General features: G+C 45.0%; 1 protein-coding gene across 1 annotated transcript in view; it reads left to right on the plus strand.

Moving 5' to 3' along the window:
• Nucleotides 1–1,299: 1,299 nt before the first annotated feature.
• The window catches only part of LOC306710996 (MAM domain-containing glycosylphosphatidylinositol anchor protein 2), a gene marked incomplete at its 3' end in the record, with an annotated part of 152,364 nt that continues 134,345 nt past the window's right edge, over nt 1,300–19,318 (plus strand). The window contains exon 1 of the mRNA XM_079179762.1: nt 1,300–1,404. Within this exon, the coding sequence (XP_079035888.1) occupies nt 1,332–1,404 (73 nt within the window). The 5' untranslated portion in view covers nt 1,300–1,331. The remainder of the gene's footprint in view (nt 1,405–19,318) is intronic.

Consider the following 19,318-nt stretch of genomic DNA (forward strand, 5'->3'; position numbering starts at 1 on the left):
TTTTAAAACTTTAAAAGTTACGTGTTGCTAAAGTTGCCAAAAACATTAGAGACCTGTGGCAGCAGCATCAGCAGTGTGTGCTTGGATAGACTAACCGACATCTCACTGTTGAACACAGATGAACGCTACATGGCAGACCGCATCTCATCCTCCCTGTCTGATAGAGGAGGCCTGGTGAAACATGAGCAGACAGGAGTATAGACTGGCTGCTTGGTGTTGATTGCAAAAGGTCTGTCAAAGCTAGATCTCCTGAATTCCAATGGTCTCTTCTCACTCTCTCTCTCTCTCCCCCTCTCTCTCTCTCTCCCTCTCTCTCTCTCAGCTTCCAGCAGCTGCGCCTCTCATGCCTTTCCTGACGCTGAGCGAAGCCTCCCATACAGATGAGCGCTGGAAGCCACGCACCTCTTGACGTAGCAACAGACCGGCTGCGGTGCCACTCGGTCTCCGTAGCACGTATTGCGCAACGTGACTGATGCTCAACTGGCTTCGCGGCGGGCACATCCGGCTCCCCACCGTCGCGTGAATTCATTAAGAAAGTGGTCTCATAACGCCGAGACAACAGCGGGCATCGCCGAGGCGCTGTGGAGGAACCATCCGCCGCTCCTCGCTGGACTGGACCCTCCCCTTGTCATTGCCACCGGGAGAGATGGAGCAGAGCGCGCCGCGTCGGGGTGCAGTCGTGATGTGACTGTGTGAGCGCACGAGCCTCCAACTGTGGTATCGGCAGCCTGACGGCCGCCTTACGAGGTGGGAACTGAAAATTTGACAGTGTGCGCGTGTGTGTGTGTGTGTTTTTTTGTGAATCATGAGGTGATGGCTTCGTTTGACAGCACGCAGTCAACGCAGCAGCTGCATCCGCGGAGCGAGGCTTGACCACAGCTGGATTTTGAGGAGCTATGTCCGTGGGCACTGAGCCTCCGTCTGCCTGTAGTCGACAGCACCAGTGTGCCCGCTCGGTTTGGTGCCTCGGGGGTCTCCGCTAAAGTCCGGGGGAAACACAGCGCACCTGGAGACGCGGCTGTCTGTTTTAAGGCCGGGCTTTCTGCAGCCCACTCCCCCGCGCCTGCTCGCTTTTCCCCGCATCCTCCGCGGCGTCTCTGTGCCGCGTGCGCTTCCGCGTCCCGACTACATGGCAGCGGACATCAAAACAATCACAGCCTGAGTGTGTTCGCCTCCTGCGGACCGTACATACCTTCGCAGCTAATACCGAGACTAAATTAATCGACGTGTGGGGATCGCAGCGGCGCCGTTGTCTATGCGCCTCAGTTACACCGCCCCGGAAAGGACTTCTTGCCATTGAGAGGAGGATATGCAGAGATTAACGTGAGAGGATGGATCTAATTATCTGTGTTTTGGGGCTGCTGGCGCTGGTCGTGGAGGGCATCCGTTGCCAAGGAGTGTACGGTGAGTGTTTGCAATTTGCTTCTGCTGAAACCAAATACAACCATGACCTTGTAAAAGCAGTGGTCGCTCATACATCGCCACCCTTTAGACTCGCCGTGTCCCGTAATAGTAATAAAACCCCCCCAAAAAACGCAGCATCACCTGGTGTAAGGGGCGCCAAACCAGGTCTGAATGTCATGATGGAGTGAGAGGCTCCAAATGTTTTCAGCAACCCTGAGGTTACACAGCAGATCGCGTGGGCAGCCAATCATGCACAGCCCCCCTTTCCCCGTCCAATCCATCACTCATGATGGTCGGTGAGCAGGCTAAATTTAGTAGGCTGCATTCATACATTATGACAGTGGAACCGGGTCGACTTTTCTTCAAGCCTCTCAGACTGCTCACCATACAACATACATGGGGTTTGGTAATTAGCACTCAAATGGTCTACGTGGCACTTTTGTATTTGAATGTCACCATGAGCACCGTAATCTGTTGAGCATTGGCATTTAGTACGCTCAGTCATGAATTATTTCCATGTGCGGTGGCTCAGTCTTCCTACCTCTTCCTTATGTCTGTCTGTCTGAATGTCTCTCCCTCCCACACACACACACACACACACACACACACACACACACACACTCATACACTCAACAATGAGCACATATTTTGGTGTCTCTCTCTCTGTCTGCTTGTGCAACCGGTGACAGAGATGATGTGTCAAATGAATCGTCATCCTCGCAGCAGCAGCAGCAGCACTGTGAGGAAATAATGATTCCTGTGCAGTAACATTGGGACGTGGAGGAAGCCTTGAGGTGCGCGGCGGCCCTGACCTGTCGGTGGAGACGGGAGGCTCTTACCGAAGCCGAGGCTGTGCGGGGAGAGCGCGAGGTCAAGTAGAGACGTGGGGTGGCGCGTTTCAGAGGCCGTTGCCAAGCACTAAAAAAGATCTTTGTCTCCAGGGTCTCTGTGCGCGCACAGATGATGTAGCAATGAAAGGTTACCGTGAGCATGACAGGAGCAGTCAGTCTGCTGCACCTGACCAATGATGCGCCAGGATTTGATCTATTCTCTTGCTCGAGACGGAGGAGGTGAATGAGATAATAAATCACAGCACACGTCAGGGCAGCTGTTGCACGGCTGCTCATACATGTGCACTCATATTCCCACATTTCTTCGAACACCTGTTGCGGAGATATACATTTTTTTTGACCTGATCTTTAAACCTCTAAGCACTCATTAGGCGGAGTAAGATTTGTACGTGGGTGTTGTTGTTTGGAGTGAGTGGATTCCTCCAGTTACCCATTTAAGCCAGAGGGCAATAACCTCATCAAACATTGATGTCTCAAGAAATCATTGCCTTTGCTGGATTCGATATCTGTATCTTCTAAATTGGTCTCATTTATATACATGTATTCAGGGGGAGACAGGCATGACGCCAACCATCAAAACCGATCACATGATTGTCAGATCAAAGCTGCAGGATTCTTGGTGTGAGCGAAGCTGTCCACGCTGCATGCGGCGTGTGCGTGCAAGTTGAAGATGCAAGCTCATTAGAAGGAATCATATCCCATAATGCTCGATGTGGCGTTGCCATAGAGGTGTGTGTGTGTGTGTGTGGACCAGTGAGAAGAGACAGGGAGATGTAGCACATGGAGTTATTTGAGCATGTATCTGTTCCTGTGTGCTTTGCATGTTGTGCAGCCTGGAAATTCTTTTGAGCACAGTCCCCCCTCCCTCTCCTCCTCCCCCCTTTTCCCCCATCAGTCTGTGTTTCACTTATTCTACAGTAAGTGTGCTTTAGTCAGGATGTCCATATGTTCTGCTGCTGCTGTATGTTCTGGTGCCGCAAAAGGAAGAAGGGCTTGTGTAGAGAGGTAGATAGAGAAGCATTCCTTTAAATGGCGAGGAGCCAATGGCTAGGTCCCGTGTATGCCTCGTGTTCAAAGTGCACTGCACATCTTTAGGGAGGTTGTCAAAGGTCACCGTTTATTATTGATAGTGCCAAACATTAGCATGCATGCTGTGTTGCCTCCCGTTGTGTTCACCGAAGGTTTTGACGGCTGAAGGAGCGGTGGGGGGTGGGGGTGGGGTGGGGGGGGGGGGGGGGGCAGTGAAATGGGAGTATTGTGCACCACAGGTGAAAGGCAGTGGGTGTGTGCGGTTGAATAAAACGAGGGCTGTGAGAAAATAATGCATAATGGTGCCAGTAACTTTGAAGTGGTAGAGTTTCAAATCAGGTCTTTATAGAGGGCAAGGCCTGACTTCTTTGCTCCGGTCATATCTTTGAAATCGAGGTATTTAAAGTGCGATATATTCTTCATTTTTTTTCACAGTCAAATCTATTTCAATAATAGCTTTTCACACAGTTTTCTTTTTCTTTCTACCACCCGATTCCATCTCTTATTTTTTTTGCATTCAAAGCCATCAGCTATCACTTTCCTCCCCAGATCTCCAAATTGCCTCAAGAGCAGATGAATGGGACAGTTTTGCGGGGAAAAAAAATGTTCACCGATTATTTTTATCCCCGAGCATCGACAAACGTCATCGCGGCCGACTAAATGGTGGAATCATGATGTGGTAATGAAGAAAACACATACTAGTGCGTTAAGTGGTGCTGCCAGAGTCATTAAAGAGGATTGATGAAGGCTAGTCATCCCTCCATGACTCCAGGCCACAGAGTGGAAAAAGAGAGACACTACTAAAGTACATCTGCTCCACTCTTTATCTCCTCTTTTTTTTTTTTTTTACCACCCTCCTTCCCTCTTTTCTCATCACTTTCTCCACACACACAAACACCCTCCACCAGGAGATTGCTCTATTATCTCAATCTGTGTTGCTCTTTAGAGCTCCAATAAGCCAGTGGCTGCTCGTAGCAAATGGAAGTAACGCTGCTAAATATTCTCAATTTGGCAATTATCTGTAATGTTGCTGACAACCAAGCTGCCCTAAATAATAATACAATGGAGCATAACACTTCCGATAGCATGGACGTGTTTTTTTTTTCCAGCCGGTTACCAAATCTGGAGATGTACCGCCTTCAGTATGTTCTCTTTGCATCAAAGTCAGTCGGCGACAACCTCCATGGGAAGTGCACATGTTCCTGATCTCGTTTTGTGTTATGCCACGAAAGAGAAAAAGTTCCTACTCTCCCATCCCACTTCTCCCTCTCTGTCTCTCTCTTGCCGTCTCTCGCTCCCCTCTCGTTTGCATTGAAGTCCAAGCAATTGCTGGGGTTTCTTTTCATGAGCCCCGGTTCAGTCGCTTTGGCTTCTAAGCTATGCAAATGCATTCTGCCAGTGAAACTAAAGCCGTCTTTGTTGGTTCTCAGAGGCCTCCTCCACAGAGTCCTTCATCATTCCCTTGGATCGGGACCCTCACATTTCCCACCGTAATGAGACTACGGATAACTCTATCTCTTCTCCTCCCTGCCTCCCTGCCCGTCTCTCTCTCCTCTGCCTGTCTCTCTCTCTGCCCCCCCCCCCCCTCAAGAGTAGCAGAGGGATGTCTACAGTATATGCGTTTCCTATCAGAGGCAAATAAGGATATACAGCGGGGTACGTCGTAGAGGAAGTTATTCGTTGCAGTAGAAGAAAAGAAGGGGCTTCAGACAGCACCAACTTAATCGTACTGAATGTCAGTTCTCTTAGGACAGAGTCCTCTGAGACTGGCTCTGAATATACGCTGCAGAGACATTGTTTTAACTTGAAGTCTGAAGCACTCCAGCTGTGCTCAGTATTCACTGGATAATCTTTCACACTTTTACTTTAACACTTTAATACAATGTGATTAAGGTGAAACAGCTGTTTTGCCACTGTGGTCAATTTTGGAAACCGAACATCGAGTTGGCTCGAAGTTCAAATTTAAGGGTACTACACCAAATGAGTATAGGCATTTACGTGGTGAAAATGAGGCAACAGAGGCTATCCTGATGTTTGGTCAACGGTTTGAGTCAACATCCAAAAAACACTGGGTCCTACGTTACCCATACTGCAGCCAATAGAATCATTTCATTTGACCCTCCCTGCCCGTCAAATGCCCACATCTTTCCAACTCCATGCTCATACCTCGGGTATAGATTTGCAATCTCCAAGTCAAATCACTATGACATCCTCAGGGTGATTTTCTCAGGCTTTACAAAGCCATCGAAGAAATAGATAGAACTACTTTCACGAGCTGAGAATACATTCTCATCTGTGTAACATTAGTGAAGTGCCCTTTTAGTTTGAGTGCTGTCCTCTTCCTGTTTAGCTGTGAAGCAGATGTCTGAGAGAGGTTTATGCGAGGTTTGTGTCTTTGTTACAAGGGGACACTCTCCACTGGAAGGATGCCGCTCGCAGTTCTGCCCTCTCTCTGCTCCCCTTTAGCTACTGTGGAAGATGTAGCTGTGTGTAGTTTTGGCAGTAGGCAAAATGGAGCAGTGGGCTTTATGGCTGAAGCAGGGATTTTAACAGCATTGTCAACTCCTGCGATGTCCTCTGCAAGGAAAATAAGCAATTTCATTCCTGTTTCCTTGTGCATAGTTCAAAGCAGAGATAGAGTCGTGTGCAGCTGTGATAAATGGAATATTTTTCTCTTGATGGTTTGTGTTCCAAAAAAAAAAAAAAAAGGTATAATGTAGCTTTTGCTACTTTTCACACATCATGAACAGCTGTAATGCTCCCCCCCCCCCCTTCTGCTGTGAGGATTTGGATGAGTTAAGGAACACAATTTACCTCTGGATCATTCAAGGCCAAATCCCCACCGTGGACCAAAGAAGCTTATTGTAACCTGGCTGGCTGCTTCAACTGTTAAGCCCACATCCCCAAACCCTGAGCTACTTGTCCCGCTCCATACAGTGCTGCGGACAGAAAGCTGCTGCTAATGATCTCGTAATCATTCATTCATTAAGGCCTGTCCTGGTGCACGACTAGACCGCCCTTATGCCCCCCGTTTATTTAGAATCAAAAGCAATTCTGTACTCGACATTAAGTCTAGTCACCGATATTTTCTCCTCTGTCTTCAGACATTCTGATGAAGCGGCCATTCATCATCTGGGTCATTAAAAACATGATTTAAATCTTAAATGTCAACCTTGGGCCCGCTGATATTACCTTGTACAGCAGCACGACTTTTATCTGTCGTGATTTCATTTCACGTGATAGTGTTAATTTCCTCAGGTTGCGTAGACACGAGGTCCAACCCGAATGAATTAAAAGCTTCAACGTCTTGCTTTAAAGGAACAGTGTGTTGCATTTAAGGGGATCTATTGGCAGAAATAGAATATAATATTACTTTTCATTTAGTGTAGAATGAGCTGATGGAGCCCATCATGTTGCACCACCATGTTTCTACAGTAGCCCAGAATGGCTCTGGATACACTGTCCACTGTCCCTTTTTAAGAAGCCCAAATGGCCAATACTAGTGTTGCAGTAGTAGTGTGACTCATGGCAGGTGTAAATCATTGGGATGAGACTCCTATTGGCATTGCATTGGGCTTCCTTTCCATACCCTTTCTATCTCAGTTGCCGTTTTCATGATAATAAATAAACACTAGAGCATCAAAAAACATTTTCATCATGTTGTTGTTGGCTGTAGTCATCATTACAGTAGCCTCATGTTTTTTCCTAAAGATGGATTGGATATGTTTGACCATCATAAGGGCCAGTGTAATGCTTGAAAGATGAAATGTCAGTAACAGAGGCATCCTGTTGGCCGTGGGGTTGAGGCAAAGCGCAAAAAGTGGCAGTAGCGTAAGCTGCTCACAAAAGACTGTAATTCATAGCCAGAACACACATAATGGCATGTAGCCCGTACTCAACAGGAGCTGATTTACATCCACTGAGAGTTTATTCTGAACTCTTGACCTGCATGAATCCTATTTTTCTAATTAGTTTCAGTTTGTAGTTTGGAACTGACAAAAAAGATTTTGCTTAAGAGTAAGGTAGGCAGTGCTGCTGTTTAGTTTCATTAATAATAATGCATCTTAATATATAAAAACATGCATTATCTTAAAGCCTCCATCCGTGGTCCACTCACACAGGTATGCTCACTTATGTTCCCTAATTGGCACTCTGCCCAGGACAGAGAAGTGAGTTTGAGTGACACCTCCCTCACCCTTTCGTTGATTCTGTTGTGTTGTTTCGGGCGGGGCAAGTTACCCTGTTATGATCCCTATCAGTGCACAGAGTTGGGTGGAATGATTCCCGGCATAGCTCACCTGGTGAGCTCTAATTAGGCTGAGCAGCCTAATTGAAAACACCTGTTTGAGTGTGCGGAGCCTTTAGATTTGCAAACTAACTAGTAGCTACAGCTGTCAGATAATTGTAGTGGAGTAACAAGTACAATATTTCCCTATTGTGAAGTAGATGGAAATACTCAAGTAACGTACAAGTACCCGAAAACTGTACTTAAGTACAGTACTTGATTAAATGTACAGAAAAAAAAAACAACTAACCAGGAGAGAGACCTGGCTGGAACTCCGATAAAAGAAAGGGTCAAAACAAAGTGTAATACCTTATTATAGCGCCACCACACGGTCGTTTAGTGCACATTTAGTCGCATATATAGGCCTGTTCGGGGACATCAAAAACCAACTCAAAGAGTTACAGTTTCACAGGTAAAGACTTCGGTGAAACAATTAGAATTGTAATTAAAACAATAGAGTATAAACCCAAGGCTTAAGTATTAATCCCTTAGCGGAGCCGGAGCTCTCCTTTGTGTTTCAGTTTTACATTTTCTGCTCAATTTCTAACCATTAACCCGCAGTTAAGTCATAAATTCATTAAAATCTCATTATATATACGCTGTGTTGCAGAAATGTGACTAACTGGACGTTTTTTGGTTGATACCACCGCCCCATGACCCTCCATTTCTTCTAGCGTTCATGCTTTCATTACGTCACGCCTGTTACATGCATGAAAGTCTGGCCCGCTCGTAAATACTGTATATGACTGTATGTGACTGGACGGGCAAGACCTGGATGCAGAGAGCGAGGCATGCAGCTGTATGTGCTGCATGCTGATAAGAGCAGACCCAAATCCCTTCAGCCAGGTTTTTAATTTGTGCACAAAGAGAAGAAAGAGGTACATTTATGCTTATAGAGGGGCTGAGACAGACTGAGGCTTATGTCCTTTTACCTACTTTATAGCTGATTTAATGACTTGTTAATTAATATAAGACTTAACTGTGTGTTGAAATTCATTTTGTTAAGTGATTGTTCATAAAGTGTTAAATCATGGCATAAACCTGATCATTTATTGATATTAAGCTACTCAACCCATTAATGCATGCATTAGATATTGATGAGTCGTGCATACATTTTGCATTTAAAAAACATCAGTTGTATACCTCCATAGAGTGTTACAGATTATTCTTAATGAACGGCAGGATTAGCCGCTAAGATAGATCCTTTTAAGTGTCTGTGGTGCCTTTCCGTATGTGGAGTTATCATTTCCATGATTGGCGTCACTTCAAATCACAGAGAATTATACATGTTAGCCAGCTTCAAAGTGACGCAAGTGATGAAAGGGGGCTCGTTGAATATGAATGTCTCCTCCCGTCTTCCCTTTACGCATTTCAGTCGATTGAATTGTCTTTGTTAAACCAAACTGGCAGGACCTGCATTTACACACATAAAGTACAAATTACCCGCCGATCCCCAATAGGTAGCTGACAAGAGCAACAGGGTGTGCCTTTTAGCGGAACTGTGGAGGAAATAAAGGGAAAAGGAAAGGATTGGTACGTTTGGCACCCACAAGAGGCTAATGCAACCTTCAACTATGTCACTTCAGCCCACACAGGCATCCTAAGTGCTGCTCCTGTGAAGTGATGTCTGTTGTCATGGTGACAGTATGTGAGCCTTGCATTGCACGTCCTCCGACTTCCCTGTTTCCTCCCTCCCTCCCTTCCCTTCCCTTCGCTGCCTACCCACTCGCTCATTCTCTCCTTCCCCTCACACGCCAGGAAATCAATCGCCGAGACAAATGTGAAGTGATTGCAGAAACAAAAGCTCTCCTCGCAGCAGCCTTACAATTGTGCACGAGAGCAGATGAGATTGCTGTAAAAGGGGGGGGAGGAGGGGAGGGTGATGCATGTAGAGGGGGGGGGGGGCTCTGAATGTGTCTCTTCACAAATCACCACCATTTCACTGCGATGAGGCAACCGCAGGAAGGAAGCCTACTTATCTTCGTGGCGAATAATGGCTGAGCTTCTCTCGACGAGCAGGGACAGCGGCGAAGTAAGTGTGTTGACAGTGACGCCCTCAGTAGACCCCGGCTCCAAAACCAATGCTGAGCAGGCAGCCAGCGGGGGAGCCGCACATTGGCCCCTGGATAAGACTACCGTCACATCAATAACTTCCACCTAGGCAGCCACCCACACCAATGCTACTAAAATAAACACACACACACACACACACACACACACACACACACACACACAAATCCATGCTGTATCCCCCCCCCCCCCCCTCCCCATCTCTCACATCTAGTCATTCATCCCCCTGCTGGCAAAGGGAAAACTGAATCTCTTGAGTTGTGCTGTGGCTCTGCAGAGGCACTGTGAAATTTCAACACAGATGAACATGCAGTTTGTGTGTGTGTGTGTGTGTGTGTGCGAGCGTGTGTTTGGAAGCATGATAACTCCTTTTCTGTGTGCGTGTGTGCTTTTTCATCTATCTAGGGCAATACTTTGCTGAGATATTAATTTAGCAATGTGCATTCACACACCAGCCCGGCTGAATGGGACGCATCGTGCTGAACGCGCCTCAAAGTGCCTTTTCGAACATGTGATGCAGTCATTACGTGCATCTTTACACTCGCTAAACCTCCTACCCTTTCTAAAGGGTTATCCTTTTGTCTGCTGAGCCTTCTTTTTCTATTATTTGGCTTTCCGTGTATCCCTCAATAGTCTCTAAAAACCTTATTCTTCTAACAGAAATTCACATTGTAATAGTTAATCTCTTTAGCGTCATGCTCTCTTCATCTCTCCGCCAGACACGGTACATCCCAGAGGCTGCTACACCCATGGGGATAACCTCAAGCCGTGTACTGTCAGTTAATGGCTTCCTATGGCAAAGTAAGCAGTTATCTGGAGGAGGCGAAGCACTTCTCCACTGAGAGATCAGTTAGCGGGAAAGAAATCTACGGGCGAGATTTAATGCAGATGTTGGCGTTCTCGCCCATGTTCTGATTGTCTGCCGTCTCCCTTGTCTTCATTCAGGCTGCTGCAGCAAAAGCTTTGGAGTTCACAGTACCTGGAGTTATATTTGCGCACTGTAGGTTGTATAGGAATTTCTTTAGGGAAGTAGCCGCAATACACTGATAGCAGTCACAGTCAAAAAGCTGTTCAGCAGTGCTTCCTCAAGGGTGCAACGCCTTAGAAAATCAAGCTTTGGCCTTCAGTTATTAACAATCCAATCTGACCCATGACCCCGTCTATATGTGTCTGCAGAGCTTGAGGTTTGCTTCCTTTTGGAGGTCTTCTCCCTCGCCACAAGCAGCGGAAGTCTCAACCCACGCTTTTTCGCTCTCACTTGATTTGGTTCAGTCTCCCCTGGCCCCAACAAAGGCTGCCGTCCATCACTCATGGCACGCATCTCTTTTGCTTTGAGCCTGTCACGTTTTATTTGAAGAGACAAATGAAATCATTACAATGACACACGTAACCTGAGCTTCACCGAATGCAGACTTTACATCTCGACACAAGTGCAATTGCTGATTAATTCAAAAAATTGCTGTTGCATAAGCAAATTGTATTATATGCAGCATGCGATCTGGTAGGAAATCTGATGCTTTTCCGTAATGAATTTTCCGCTTATCATATCCTGTCATACTCTGTGAGATGCGGTGAGTTAACACATGAGTTAAGACCATTTATGTCAGAACAAGAAAGGTGTGATAATTATCTATATATATAAAAGCATTGATGCAACACTTTTTTTTTAAATGTTCCCGTACTGTAAGAACAAAAAACTCATGCGCATATATACACATGTGCAAACAGAGAGACGCACACTTGGCATGTCCTTTTTTTTCTCATCTTTCTTGTCACTTAGATGTATTTCATCTGAAGATGAGTGAAGCCTAAAGCAGGCCTCCCGAAATGCCACATTCACAGCTCCAGATGACCTCCTGTCCCCTTTTCTCTTCATTTCCCTCCATTTTATTTACATGAGCCCTTATATTGCCTTTATCCTCGCACGCAATATTATTACTCCTTCGGTTCTGGGTGTATACCAAATGCCTCTAAGAGTCTGCACAGTTAAGGCATCTTAATATTAAGGAATTGGCTGGTTTGGCCTTTTTTTTTTACCTTTCATTGGCGTGATTACCTTAAAAAGGTTGCTAAAATATTTGTTGGAGCAGAGTTTATATACGTCCTCTCTTGGGTTGTAATCAAAGGTCTCTGTGCTGAACAGCCAGACTCCCCATTTTATCATCCAAGCTCATTTGGGGGAAAACTGCAGGTCAATAGTCGATCTATAGTTGATTGTTTGGGGTCTACTGTGCCAGTTCATGGTAACACCAGTATGTACTCACTGTATACATGAATATAGCGTCTATATTCTAGGGCTGTATTCTGGTGTGACTCAAATGTGAAAGGAGAAAGAAGAAAATGATCTGTAGCTTCCCAAATGATTTTGAACAAAGTGACTAAAACATTACCGGAGACCACGTTCCTCAAGATGCGAAATTTACCAAAAGCTTTGATCAAAATTCATCGAAATACCCACCTTGAGGTTTGAATTTGTCATATTGTGGGTGAGTTTACCAAATGTGGATTAAATTTCTCTGTAGAGGCACAGGTGATTTACAAATACACAGCTATCAGAGATTTGTCAGTTTCAATAAAAGAGAAGTGGTGCTCCGGGCCATTTCACCGCGTCATTAAAAGAAATGACAAATCTCGTATAATTAAAAATATATCGCAAAATCGATTTCCTACTAGCATCTGGTGAAGTATGATTTCCCATTGGCCTTCGGGCCCCCAGTTTTAAGGAGAGAGGAAATATTAAAGTTATTAACCTGGGTAGAGTAAAAAAAAAATGAATGCATTAATTCCAGGATGTTGTATTTTAAATGAGTTTGGTTTGGTGGGTCTACGTGTTTGGTGTGCTGATGTGGGACCATGTAGTTATTAAAGTTTGTTGGCAGGGATATTAAACAGCTAGAAACCTCAGCTTCTGCCACAGAACAGAGGACTTCAAAACAGCTTTGAAATGCACCAATAAACCTCAACATATTAGTGGATCCTCAGGTTCTCTAGGCTCATCAGAAGAGCCCATGCAAATCCAGTAATAGCTTCACTGAATGCATTAATAATCCTCCCCAAAGAGGTGGAACCTGGGTGGTGTTTTCCATATTGCTATCCATATTTATATCATAAGCCATCTATCAACACATGCTGATAATATTCATGAATTCTGGAGCAGCCGATCCAGCAGAAGCAGAGTAGTGACATTCGGCCGGGCCCCCTCTGCGGTGAGAGCATCCTGCAGTGGGTGTCTTACATGTTGTGTGTGTGTGTGTGTGTGTGCGTGGGCGCCCATGTGCGCATGTGTGACTGTGTGTATCTGCCTGTTTGTGTGCGCGTTCCCCCGCGGATTTCTGTGATGCTACCGTGGTAATTGGATGTGTGGCGCCCACCAAAAATCCCCTTTAGCCCTGGGCAAGCGCTCTTTCAATCCCAGCATGCCTCTGTGGAAAGCACAACCCAAAGTAAGGCTTATTCTTTCAACTGGCAAACATCAAATGGTTCCCTGTTCTCTCCATCACAGCCTCCGTCTCTCCCTCTCTGCTCCGCTGTAGCATCAGAGGAAAGCCCATTAACATGTAATGACATGACCGTACACATGCGTGGCAGTCGCAGGGAGAAAACATCCAGCTGCTCACCACAGTTTTCCCAGCTAATATCCACGAGCAACTGATTGTTCTCTGGTGGAGCGGATGCAACTCAGGGGCAGGTGCTCGAAGGTGTCAAGAGTGTTAAATGACCCCTGATGTGTGGAGATGTACCTAAAGCCTGGCACGGTGCTGAGTTTTCTGCAGTCTGAATTTAATTAACGTTGGCTCGGCTGTTTGGGAATCACGAACGGCTACGGCAAACTTTCATCATGGGAAAAAAAAAATGTCTGCAAGCTGACACGACAACATTAGCATGTACATTAACAGAAGAATCAGCAGTTAACTGATTTGTATAGTGTCACATTACCATACTAAATATCCATTTGGCAATGAGCCCCAGTGTTTGTGAAGTGGTGGCGTGGCTCATGAAGCCTTTATAGTTGCTATATTCTAATTCTGCCACCGCATTTATTTTCAGCATCTATCAATCTGTCGATTTGATTAATTGTTGAATCTATATCAGTCTTGATTGTCTGGAATACTGTAAAATGGCAGTACAATCTCCCAGAGTCATGTTAGATGTCTTCAAATTGATTGTTTTGTCTAGTCAACAACCCATGACCCCAGAGATATTCTGCCTTCCCAATAGTTTGAAATCCAAAGATATTTACAGCAATATATAGTTATATTGCCAGATTCAATGTTATATAGATAAATGGATGAATCGTAGTATTTTGGAAGTGAAATACTTTTAGGGATGGCAATGTGGGCCTCTCGGTCGGTCTGTCGGCCACCTCGATTCAGGCTGAACTACCAAATCAGTTTCGGATGGGTCGCCATGACATTTGGTAATCTCACAGACTTCTCCTCAGGTCTGAGGATCTGTCCAACACTTTGGTTTATGACAGAATACCTGCAAAAAGTAGGTGCAGCTGCACTTTAACCTTTGTCCTAATTGACAAATGCTAAGGTCCTAACATGCTGTACTAACGTGGTTAACATCATAGCGGCTTAGCGGCAACTTGTTTGCCTTTGTGAGCATGTTAGCTGTCTAATATTACTAATGTGACTATTAGTCTTGTTACTTGAGAAAGGACTTAAATAATAAAACAATTACCATAATTGTTTTTTGGATTCATTTCTCATTGAGCATTACAATAATCTTCTTCTGCTCCAATAGTCATTTATTCCCTAAAAAGCACTACTGCTGCTTTTAAGTCTTCTGTCTTCCTCGCTGCAGTTGCTATTGTTAATCCCCAGTGCGATGCAGAAGTAATGTGTGACATCTCTAGACATCTCTAGGGCTAGTTTTTATTTTATTTTAACCAGAAGCCTCATTAATAATGCATGACAAAGAGAGGGTCAGAATAAGGTTTCTTACTTAAGAGGATGCCTTGTTTAGGAAATTTGATCTCAACCGCGGGTGAGTATTAAGTCTTCACAGCGATACACCTCAAAGCATGCAGCTGGAATATGAGCACAAACACAAGGACACGCCGCGGACCACGTCTTGTTGAAACTATCATGATTTCTCCAGCTGCCAGTGTCTGACATGTGCATGTGTCAACGTTTGTGCCTCCGTCTGTGTGGATTGAAATGTGTGTCTGCCGGCATTTGTATGCGTTAGATGCCGCAGGCGCTCTCATTCCAGTGGTCTCACCTCCCGCTGAATCACACACTGCAATGGGCAGAAAGAGAGGGAGGAGGAAGAAGACTTTCCTTCCCTTCCTCTCCTGTTTATCTCCTTTGATTCCTCACTGGATATTTCCGTGACCTTGTTTTCGAAAGTTGCGTAATGCGCTGCTGGAGGTTTTGGGTGGAGGGCAACGGGGTGTGGAGGCAGCGGGGGTGGAGGCAGGACACTGATCTAAACTGTGATGACAGCTTAGGCTCTCTCCCTCTCACCTCCTCCACGCTCTTGAGGGGAGGTGAGAGCGTGGCGACAGAGAAAGGAACCTTAAAGACAGCAGGGGATTTCGCCATCGCCACAAACACGGTTTACGGGGGATGCGAGTGAATAAAAGAGCACCCTCTGAACCGTGCAGTTCATTCACACGTGGATAGAACGGGTCACACTTGCATGGGTTTGCTTTCTGTTCCTGTATGTTTTACTCCCCTGCTTTCTCTCTCTCACACACACACACACACACACACATGCAGTGAGAACAAGAGGGAGAAGGCCTCTGACTCATTTATTTCGCCATTATGTGGCTTGTTGTACATGTTACGAGGTTATTTTTGCTGCAGCGGAAGTGGGAGGCAGCCGTGATCATAACGTCATTAAAACGCCAAAAGGTGAACAGCAGTGGGAGTTAGTCACTGCCTTGTCTGATGACATAATATTGCTAAAACTCACTAACAACAGTAATAGTAATAAATTGCATGGTCATACAAAGCTCTGCTGCAATAGAGAGCGCTGTTTTAGGCTTCTGAGCTTTTTGGAAGAGGCTTGATATTGGAAGCTTTATGGAAGCAATAGTAATAAAACCCTCTGTCAAGTAATTTGTAACACTTATTAGCATGCATATTAGTGGAATACTGGCTCTTTATTAGTCATTGTAAAGCACTTATTAATGCCTTATTCTGCATGACCAAATTCTACAACTACAAGGCCATTTAATAAAAGTTTTCCACTAAATAATATCCTAATTACTGCTTATTAATGGTAAGTAAAGACGTTGTTGTATATGAATTATGATACACTGCTCTCCGCAGTCAGACTAATTAATTGGTTTCCTGTGTCGATTTAAAGCATTTTCAACCCACACTGCTAATCCTATCGTTGGTAAGACTCCTCCATATCTCTGCTTACTGCTCAATATCTCCAGCAACTTTTCTTTGGTTCATCTTGTCTGATGTTATTTTATTGCACTAGCTGTATCTACGTTTTCACTGTCTTGCATCGACTTTCCTTCTGTCGCTGCCTCTCGGCCAGGTCGTCGTTGTAAGTGAGAATTGGTTCTCAATTGACTTATCTCGTTAAAGTTACATAGAGGTCAAATAAAATAGATCACAATCTATAAAACATAACATGCTTCACCCAGTATGGGCCTTATAAGTGGAAGTACCACAAGAATAGTCGTTCTCCCTTAAAATGACAAGTGGTAATAGTGTCCAAATAAGTCTCAGTATGTTCCCCATTCTAAAGTGGTCTTGCTCATTGACACATTACTCATACAGGTTCTCCTTACTCAAGTTGATGTACAGTTTATATTCCCATTCAGTGGTAGAAGAACCGAATCAGCCAGAGTAGAAGCCTTGAATATAGTTTAAAAAGTCTTTCCGTAGGTATGTTCTGAAGTGGTCCGTTAATAAGTTACCTTACTTGCGCTGTCTCTGTTCTTCTACCGCTGAATTGGAATAGGACCTGTGCCTCCTAATAGACCTCCATCACTTGAGAAAAAAAACCTCCAAATGCTGTAAGAAAAGATAAAGAAGCAAATTGAATGGACCGTATTCTCAACTTGAAAAAGCAAGCAGTTGTTAGTACTCACCGGTACAAAAAGGCTATTGTTGCACATGTTGCCCTGCAAAGCTTTTGAAACGTATTTAAGTCAAACCAACACCCGTTGAGACCAAGAGATCAAAGTCTTGTGTTAATATGCCAAGTGTTCTTTGCAGCATTTGAATGGAATCAGCAACACATTTGCATTCCCGATGGTGTGCCATGTTGTATATGGTATTATGATATGTTTCTTTCTGGATGAACGCTCCCTAGATGGACCATTAATGGCTCTTTCTTAGGTTTTTACGAGTCCTCTTAATGCACTCGCATCATCGGCTGACATTACCCTATTGATAACATCAGTATGTCATCACGCGTGCTAATACGTGGCTGCTGTGGGCTCTGCATGTTTTATTGGTATACAGGGAATATGTTGTTGGATCTATTCACATAATGGAAGGTCTTTGACGGCGGGTTTCATTGGCGGCAGCTCCCCTCGAACAGAGGTTAACCGGTTCTCTGCCTCCACCGCATCGTGTACGACAATAAAACAGGAGGGCATTTAAGGTTATTACGTATCAACTTTGATTTGACATCCAATCACTAGATCACGTAGCGTTGTGTGTTAAAACGGACACGTTGTTGAGTTTTACCGAGCTTGGCAGCTTTTGGTATGCTGCGCTGTCACTGAGTAATGAGATGCAGCTCTCGCCCTGACGATGCTCGCCATGGCGTCCCATAAACAACGTCCAGGATCCAACAATGCTCTCCTCATTTGTTGGTTCCACCGCAGGGTGCCAGCTCTTTAAAGAGGATGAAATCTTTCTGCGAGATAAAGGGCACATGGAGCTCACTTAAGAGTACCTGGCCTTGTTCTTTTGCTTGTTTGCAGGCGTACGGTGCAAAAATAGGGACAGAAGGAGAAAGCGCACCGTAGGATGGTAATCTTTAATGAGGGGATTTTTTTTCAGTGGCTGCACATGATTCTCAGCAGTGGATATATTACGCAGAAGGGTAAAAAAGTCAATTTCCTCAACAACTAGCTCCTTGGTAACATTATATGACCGCTCAATTTACATAGGTAAAGAGAAGAAAGGAGATTCTCTATCAGCTCTGTGTTTATCTTCCTCAGCGGTGTGCTGAATCTGGGGCTTATTTCCTCCTCCTGGTTGGCTTTACTTCCTCTATCATTTCCTGTTACTTCATTTTTTTTTTTATCATCCTAAAGCCAAAGTGCACAATGTAAGCAACGGCTCCTTTGACTGGGATTCTGATGGAAAGTATTAGCAAGCGTGGAGAGGAGAGGAGGCTCAGCAGGGAGAAGATTAAATTATCTCCTTTGAAGGTGTGCTGGTGCTTTCATGAGACAGAGGCCATTATTAATATGCAGTGACACATGCATACATCCAAAATGATCCTGGGCGCTTCGTCATGGATCATAAAATTCCCCAAGGTGCCTTTCGCTCATCGCATACTGAGAGACGCCACCACATCTCGTATGAATCATAGCGGCTCCGCCAGGATATATGGAAAGATGGCGGGAGAGACAGACAAGAGGGAAAATGGCTCTTATGTCTTATTAGATTGCCCAGACAAAATTATATTAGTTTTGAGCGGTTTGACTCCGTGGCAGGCTGCTATGGGCGCTCCGTCCACGGGTGACAGGAGGGCCGAAGAACAGATTGTGGGGTTTGCATGGCTGGCAAAAGGTTAAATGGGTCACGTAAGCTCCTATCAGTCTGGAGCGCGGTGAGTTCATTGTTTGATTTCTTGCTGCCACTTAAAGGTGAACTTTTGTCTCAAGCACTGTGTGCTGAAATGGACTTTATACTATACATTGCTTCCGACAGATAAAAGACGGTATGGCATGCTGTTCTCTAGTTATTCTAATGAGCTAAAGGCAGCCAGGTTCAACCAGCTCTATGGGATAATTTGCCTGTCACAGCGTGACAGCAAGATAATACCTGTCTGGGTTCTCGACTCTTACCCTCCTGATGGCTCCCTAGAAGCACCTTTACAATGCAGTACTCGCTTTATTCTTCTGATGTTTAACTCCGCTAAATAAGTTTCGCCCACATCATGCTCATTATACGACTGGATGGAGGCATCAACAACGCCAGGCACAGGTTACACATATCTACGGAGCAAACGGTCATCGACTGTGTAATTGGAATTTCTACCCTTTTATTCCCTCGCCCCTGGTAGATAGCCCAAATGAGCTGTCATCCATGATTGATTTTCACATTTCAGGAAAGCCTACTTTGACTAAGAGCTGACTATTGGAGGAGCTCTGTCATGCCTGTGGCATGGAGTGGGCCGTTAAGTACGGAGCAGGAAACATCTTGGCTTGGGCGCTCTCGAGCATAACATGTAATGTACATGCAAATAGGAACACACTCCGTTAGCTGCATGGCAATGAACTGTAATGCATAAGGCCGTAAAAAGCCTTTATGATCTGCAAACTTAGCTGACTGCAACATTCTCCTGCTGGAAGTGCTGATGTTAAGATGGCAGCTTTGAATGCTTCACAGCTGTGCTGAAGACAATCTTTACACGGTTGACTTTTATGTGTTTATGCCGCAGCATGTAACTCTATGATGGCCCACTGCAGTGTAGGAAATAATAAGTAATCTGCTGACAACATAGTTACGAGCCTCTAATTGTG

The sequence above is a fragment of the Pholis gunnellus genome (genome assembly GCF_910591455.1).
Source record: "Pholis gunnellus genome assembly, chromosome: 19".
NCBI lineage: Eukaryota > Metazoa > Chordata > Actinopteri > Perciformes > Pholidae > Pholis > Pholis gunnellus.